This window comes from Parasteatoda tepidariorum, chromosome 2 (genome assembly GCF_982258835.1).
Source record: "Parasteatoda tepidariorum strain Cologne lab strain chromosome 2, Ptep-v5.0, whole genome shotgun sequence".
NCBI lineage: Eukaryota > Metazoa > Arthropoda > Arachnida > Araneae > Theridiidae > Parasteatoda > Parasteatoda tepidariorum.
This window is the reverse complement of record NC_141756.1, coordinates 14,483,001-14,491,419: the sequence shown is the minus strand read 5'-3', so window position 1 is coordinate 14,491,419 and position 8,419 is coordinate 14,483,001. Positions and strand designations below refer to the sequence as shown.

The 8,419-nt window shown below is 31.3% G+C and overlaps 1 protein-coding gene across 4 annotated transcripts in view; it reads left to right on the top strand.

Moving 5' to 3' along the window:
* The first annotated feature begins 3,104 nt into the window (after positions 1–3,104).
* The window catches only part of LOC122270080 (sushi, von Willebrand factor type A, EGF and pentraxin domain-containing protein 1), a 38,094-nt gene continuing 32,779 nt past the window's right edge, over positions 3,105–8,419 (top strand). For 2 of the 4 annotated variants that reach the window (XM_087156893.1, XM_087156892.1), the window contains exons 1-2: positions 3,105–3,282; positions 6,318–6,512. In XM_087156893.1, the coding sequence (XP_087013019.1) occupies positions 3,216–3,282; positions 6,318–6,512 (262 nt within the window). In that variant the 5' untranslated portion in view covers positions 3,105–3,215. The remainder of the gene's footprint in view (positions 3,283–6,317; positions 6,513–8,419) is intronic. The other 2 variants (XM_087156894.1, XM_087156895.1) reach the window with 2 other exon arrangements.

The following is an 8,419-nucleotide window of genomic DNA, read 5'->3' as shown; positions in this document are numbered from 1 at the left end:
GCTATGCAATCTGGTTATCTAACTATGCTGTCTCGTTATCTGACTTTGCTATCTATTATTTAATTATCTAAATGCGCTATTTTCTCATCCAACTATAAAAAATTCATGAAATATACAACTTTATAAATTTATGAAAGTAAGATTTTTTAATTAAAATAGCCATGTTTTCATATTTTAAAATAGTTTCGTAGTAATTTTAAAATTATTTTAAATATTAACATATAATATCAAAGCTTTGATATGCACAAGTAAAAAAAAACTGTCTTAAATAAAAAAGACGTTTGACTTGTTTATGTTATTTTATTTTATTTTTAAGAAGAAAAATACTTGTAGCTAAGTTTGCTATTAGTAAACGTTCGACAGCCGACTTCTAGCAGTTAAATCGAGTGTAGAGAGCGTGGAAGAGCAGCAACCGTTATGTGTATAAAACGTAGTGCACACAATTTCACCATTTATTCGAAAATTCATAATGTTAGGTATTTGATTAAAATAGCTCCATAGGTTGCTGAACTTATTTCTGTGAGGTGCGTGCAATAGTTAAATGCATAATGTTAGCAAAATATCATATCAGTTATTACGATCGTGCACGAGCTGTTAGACGTCTGGAAGCTAGTTAAAATGTCACCACTGAGGCCGCAGCATCGGGAATGTAAAAAAATGTAATCTCGTGATTAAAAAAGACCGCTGAAGGTGGAGAATATAATGCAATAGCATGCCGGTGGTCGTTGTAGGAACACCGCATCCCAAAAGTAACTATATGTATTCCCAGTAGCGAAAAGAAACAGAAATGTTCACTCCTAGGCAGATATCAACAGTAGCAGATCTTGTAACGTCACACATGTTTCTCCTAGAACTATCTCACGGCGATAAAATTAAGTTGACTTGCCTACACGGAAACCTTTTCGATGAATCTCGCTCTCGAAAAAGATGACGTTGTACACCAACGTGGGAACCAGCAAAGGTCCAGAGTGGTCTCCGACGAATCCCGATTCACTATGAAAAGTGATTCTTGTTACAAGTTATAGTTTGCCTACAGTAAGAACTCCCTCCGTCACAAAGTCCGAGGTCGTCTGCTGCTATGGAAACAAGAATAGCGCATTTCAGGGAGGGTAGTTTCTCTTCACTAGGACTAAAACAAAAGACCGAAGAAAAATATTCCCTTTCTCTTGCCGAACCGGCCCAAAAGTAGCTCTAAACCGTGACCCCACACCCCTACATGAAATAGTTATACTTCGTTGCCATAGTCACAGCTACGAGTCCAGACAAATGGCTAGGGGAGTACTTACTTTAGACAAACTATAGTGTAGAGAGAGAGGGTAACACGTTGTGCACAACAATAGGTTCATGAACGTGATCGGTATGGGCAGGCATCAAGTTCAATATCTGAACACCGCTTCACATCTTTGAGCGAGATAACGTTACGTCGCAGCAGAATTGCAAAGGGATTATTTTGGATCATGTTTATCTGTTTAGGGGTGTGCTAGGTCCAGACTTTCTGTTTGTAGACAACAATGCGTGGCCACACAGGTGCGCTGAGGTATCGAACACACTATAAAGTAAAGATAATGATTGGTCTATGTACTCTTCGAACCTAAATCCTATAAAGTATGCCTAGGTTGCCCTTGGCAGGCGTGTTTCATAAAGAGCACACCCTTTCCAAACCGTGAAGGAGATGAAAACCATATAATAACAGATGCAACGTGTGCATTAGTGTCAGAGGTAATCACGCATCTTACTGAGGTACTCATTTATGTTTCATTCTAGCAAGAAGACCCATTTTTCATGGCTGGTTGTCGAATGATCATCCTTTCGTCAAATGAGCATCCTTTTTGGTTTTAATTTTATTATTTTTTATCGATATCGGAACTATTTTGCAGAATAATAAAAGCCCATTGTCTGTACTAACTATCTACTTGGTTTCATTTCATCAATCAACGTCTATTACTAATTATTGCGAAAATGTAACTGTTCCTTAGCATTTGTCAAGCATTGTACTTTGTTACATTCAGTTTTAAAATTTTTCCTAAATATTTCTTCTATTTATAAAAATTGAGTATGAAATAAAATATTTAGCATATTTTCTTATTGAATAATAATAAATCTGATGAATTTATTGCCGTGTATAAATATTTATGTCATATGATCCTCCAAAATTGCTAAAACTATGGGGTTTAATAAAAAAATTGGTATTTTCTTTTATATTTAATTTTTTAGGAAATAAAAAAAAAGACTTATATTAACTTATATATAAAAGAATTTTTGTAGTGTTCCCTAAATGTCTGGAAAAACTATGGACAATGGGAAAAAAGTACTTTAATTATATTTGATCTACGTTTGTATCAAATTTTCTGCAGAAAAGATATGAAATATTTTTTTGCCGGGTTAATCGTATACAGGGTGTTTCGTATTGACAGCCTTAAATATATATTTTTAGGATTCTTGTCAATAGGGTATACACATTAGGTCACTCAAATAACATTTAAGCAATGGTGTAGCAAAACCGCTATTGAAATCTATGGAATCACTAGTGTGGGAGGGAAAACAACTTAGGACTACACTTTCTTAACACTATTGATCTCCACGCAAGCGAAATTTATAAAAACTTATAATCAAATAAAAGGATTTATAAAACAAATTTTTAAAAAAAAATTCTAAAAAGGAAATTTTTTGTTGAAAAATTAAAATTTTCGTTTTCTATTTTATCATATAGAGGAAATACATTAAAAAATGGTCATAATCTTCACTTTTAAGATTTCCAGTACAATACATAGTTATAAACTTAGATTTATATAAGTATTTTTCTATAATTATTTAACTAGGGCCATTAAACGCAAAATTCCACACTTCAAAGAGGTGTTTATTTTTTAAGGATTGAAATAAAAAAAAGAAAACAAAAGGTTTATTTAAATTTTAATAAAAATCTTAAGTATTTATTTTCCAAATGGCACCACAAAGTTAAACAACGAATATTTTGTGATCTTTTATCTGCCTATTTTGTCTCCTTTTAGTTTCACTTTCGTGAATTATGATTTTATGACAAGCGAAAATCAGACATGCGAGGTCAAGGCAATTTGCTTATCATTTGACCGATTGATATAAAATGTAAACTGAAGCAATTTCTTATGATATGATTTTATTCGTTGTACTGCAACTACGTAACTACATCATGCATAATAAAACAGATATACACTAAGCTATGTTTTAAATGAAACAACATGTGTTCAAACATTGTAGTTAAGCTATTGTTCGTGATCAATAGTTTGATATGCATATCATATGCAGGTAAGTTTTGACTTAATCTCTTATATAAATTGAGACATTAAGTTCCTAAAGTAATGAGAGGGAAAAAAACCAAGAAAATTATTTTTTTTTAAAATGACAAAATGAAGATTATTATTTTGCTAGTTGACGAAACTGAACCATAAGAAGACATATTTTAATTTAGGAAAAAAATTATCTTATAATTAAATCGTATATTATTATTTAGTTCTAAATATAGAAATAATTTTATTTAAATTCTAAATTATGGGCTTTGTGTCATAATTGAAGAAGTAAAAACGTCATGTTTCAAATGTTCTGTTCGGAATTAAGTCTACGTTAAACTTTAACCGCATGAAATATTACGCGTATTTAAAAAAGTTTTAATCAATTTCCTGCGTTCACTGTAAAAATAGAATCACTCTATAAATTTAAATAATGTATTTTTTGTGCCAAATTGCATCATTGCATGAAAGTGAAACAACTCCAATATTACTGGTGTTGCTTCACTTTCATACAATGACACGCATTAAAATAAAACTGACTGAATACTCGTGTTCGTAATTTTTAGCCATAAATTAGCGTTTATTACAAAATTCATTTACTAAAATATAATTCCCTTTTGCAACCTATGCATCTATGCAACACGCTATATTGACTATTATTCAATGAAAAATAACATATATTTGTAGAATATCACGCAAAAAATAATTACTAAGCAACTACTAATTGAACAAATAATTTAATTTTTGGAAATGGTATAAAAAACTGAGAGAATTTGCTGACTTGGTCGATTATCTCTAGAACTACTGGACAGATTTTAATGCAATTTTATATATGCATAGATTGATACAATACAAAACAGCAATTGTAGTACACATGCATAATGTTGCATGTGTACTACAATTGCTGTTTTGTAACAACAGTCGTTGGAGTCAGAAGGTACGAAAATGCCGCAGGACAATCGCTACAGAAAATGATAAACCGCCTTATTTCAAGTATGAAATCACGATGCAAGGCCTGTATATCTGTAAAAGGGGGCCCATTTACAGATTTTTGTTTTTTCTGCAGCCATTTATGTTTTTCCTGCGCGATCATGCGTGAGTTTTACAATTGTTGGAATAGTTATTTGTTTTGTATTGTATCAATGTATGCACATATCAAATGTCATTAAAATCTGTCCAGTAGATCTAGAGTCTACAAATTCTACAAATTCTACGTCCAAGTCTACAAATTCTCTTAATTTCTTACATCAGTATAGAACTAAGAGCTATAGAAAAAAAAAACTTAGTTGAAGACATCTGGAAACTTCTGAGAAAAAAGAAAAAACAGCAGATCACGGTGACATCAACAGAAAAACTATTAATTCATTATACGCTAAAATAATATGCAATTCAGTACTTTTATTTATTTATTATTATTTTTTACTTTTTTGAAATTTCCTGTAAATGTATAATATACCACAGCAAATGATTCGTGAAGTATATTATGGTAGTTTTTTTTTATTGGATAAGTTCAATGCAGAACTATAATTTTCATTTTCTAAATTCTAATGCAAACACGGTTGCAACTTCCATAGTTTCATTTTTGTTACATCATTCCTAATTTTCAAGTTTCATTCACGAATAATAAAAATAATTGTTTTAATAATTTTCTGGCACCTTATATATCATACTAAAAGTTACATAAAATCGTCTTATAACTTTCTTTTAATACTGTTTTAATTATACAAGTTTCTATATGTAAATGCTTAATTTACGTCCTGAAACTTATTTTAAAAGTATGTTATTAGGAATTTAAATGAACAATCTATTCATATATTTTTTTCACGTTTAGCGTATATTGTTTGCCATTATTGTTAGTCAAAATATGAAATTTTATTTAAATAATTGTGAAACTGTATATGCATTCTTGAATATACTAAATTTCTAATTTTACGAGTTTAAAAAGCATAATTTTTTCAAAGAATTAATTAAAATATTATTAGATCACTAACTATATATTCCATTTATATACTGCCTGTATATTAATAAAAGAAAGTAACAAGACCAAAAATCATAGTGTGAAGCTGCATTTAAATATTATAATGGCATCCTTGTTGTTGACGTATACCTGTTTAGGCAGAGGGGGTGCGATTGTTCTTGTTTTCCAGTGGTGTCATCTATGGCCAAGAATTATCCTAAATTGTAATAGCAATTAGTGAAACCAGCGGCTTGGTTCTCGAGATAAGTATGTGGCGTTAATAGGGGTTGCTGTTTAGACGAGAAAAATGAATGCAGAAAGAGCATCTAATCTTGTATTGAATATCAATATTCATAAATAATTAACAGATATTTGTGGAATATCTTGCAAAAAATAATAATTGCAAAACAACTATTAATTGCTCTCGTACTTGAACGAGGGGATCGTCATAGCCTAGTTGGCAGAATGATGGACTCGCGTTCGTGAGAACGGGAACTTTTCGTGAAAACGGGAACTTTTCATAACAAATTATATCTCTGGGAGTACTGGATTGGGGATTGATGTTCTCTGCTTCTGGTCAAAATTACGATCTGTGGATGTGTGAATGGGTCCGCTCTATGGCAGAAGTCGAATTCTTGGCCATAGAATGGCGCCACTGAAAAACATGAAAAATTGCACCCTTTGCCTTAATGGCCTACAACAACAATTCAAAGAGTAAATTAATTTCTGATATTACGAGTGAAAATTATTTTGGACGCAAATTTAAATTTAAAAAAAAATTGCATTTGATGCCTAGAGCTTTTATTTCAAGCTTGTTAAAAAAAATCCTTTCTTCGTGAGGAGTAAACCAAAAAATAAACAAGTAATAAATCAGTATCAATCAGCCCTACTCAATCTTGGGTGAAAATTAAAGCCTTGTGCCGCTAAAATTTTTTAAAAAATACTGAACTAATTCCAATTTATTATGATAATTTGTTGCCTTTCTCGGGTATTTCACTCTTATTGATTAAACAAAATACATTTGTAACAGTTCAACTCACGAAAATAAATATACTTTAATTTAAATAAATATAAAATTTTCCCCCTTTTTTAAGCAGAGGTGTTAAGCAGTCGGTTGTGCAAGCCAGGAGGGACTATCTGGACAGATGACGGTACCGTATACAGAAGTATTTTTTATCGTCGAGAATTACATGCCTATGCTGTTTGCAAAATTGGCTACACACTTTCCAGTTCAAGTGAAGTCCTTTGTGTGAATGGATTCTGGGAAAATCCTTTACCCCGTTGTGAAAGAAGTAAGCTATAAATGATGACGAAAAGAGTTTATTTACAAAAGGAATTAAAAACTGAGATAATCGCATTTTCGTATAGGGATTGCTCATATTGATATAACTGATATATTATTTATCATATTTATAAAATTCCATTTACATCAAAAAATATGAAAAGGGTAATAAAGTTGACATGTTTCAAACGCCGAAGCTTTACGCAAGACTGGCCAGGCGTGAGTGAGGAGAACAAAATTAATTTGAAGCAGAAAAAATAAAGCTGCCCATGAAAAAAAAACGATGATAAACAAAACTAGAAAGACCGCAGTAGCTTCAGAGTGAAACAAAAAATAAATGAAGGTGAACAAAAGTAAAGAAACATTAGTGGCCGAGGAAAATAAATCAGGACCAAATGCATTTCCAAGTGCATAAAGAATGTGTGAGAAACACATGTCGTTCACTAGAGAATCGTCATTTATATGAATGAAAGAAGATTACAGGGCATCAAGATGAGCTGATGTAACAGGAGAGGAAGGAATTTCAGTATTATCGAAATACTACTTACGGAGTCTTGAGAATGAACGCTTATTTCTGAAAGCTCGAAACATGTCGACTGTATTACCATCTTTATATTTTTTGAAGCAAGTGAAGTTTGATATTACCAAATATATCGCTCCGCTCAGTTTCTTAGGATTATACATGTAATGCAGTTAAGCTTAGTACGAAGCTGTTTTCTTTTAATACTGAAAATCACTATGCATGTGACTATACTCTTTTTGTTTCTAACCTCCTCAAACATGAATAAAAAGGTATCTGATTTTAGTGTTCTTCCTAAAATTCAAGTTAACGTAATCATAGAATTAATTAAACTGAGCTGTTAAAAAGAATCTCCTCACGTTCAACCATAGCAATAAAAAGTTCAAAATGACATCATTTGATGGTAATTACAGAGTAAGCAATAAACTAACTGTAATAACTAGAACTATTTTGTATTTTCTTTTCTTCGGCAGTTCTCCGAAAAGTCTGTTTGTATTTTATTTTTGAATTTCAATAAATTTCTTTGCAGCCTTCTGATTGGGGACGGGACGATGGGTCGTAGTTGCTGCTTTGCGCGTGCAGCACCCAGACTTTGTACATCGGAAAAGCCTTCCAAAAATCCTTTCTTTTCATAATTAATATTCTTTTAAAACAAATCTGTGCTAAACCCACACGCGTCCCCCCTCCAACTCTCGGGACCCCATCGACGAGTGTTGCCTAAAATCGTCTCCAAGCCTCTCACTTGTTGCCCATCTTTTCTTATTGAGTAGTCACGTACGCGCACCCAGTCAACAGTAATCCCTGAATGCCCCCATCGGGGGAGGGTCGGGATTAAGACAATCTTACCCCTAGTATTCGAGACAAAGAAAAAAAAACATTAATCATCATCGATTTTATTTTAACTAAGTTAAAACCAAGTTCTAAACTGAAAAAAAGCACTCATTTTTAGCACTCATCACTCACATTTAGGAAATGGAAGACATTGTTTCTCTTATTTTTTTTTCAAGTGCAAAATTGCGAGAATTATTTTCAAAGTCTATTTTAATTTCGTCTCACATAAAAATTGGAGCGTCTGAGACACTCTCTATTTAATTTAAACAGAAACACAATAAATCTCGAAAGTTGTTTCATCAAGTATTTTAAATATTATGATTTAAGGAAATTATATTATAAAGTATGCGTATTTTTTGTATTTTAGGTGTTCCCTAATGATCACCTTTAATATATATATATATATATATATATATATATATATATATATATATATATATATATATATATATATATATATATATATATATATATATATATATATATATATATATATATTATATATATATATATATATATATATATATATATATATATAGAGAGAGAGAGAGAGAGAGAGCTTTTAT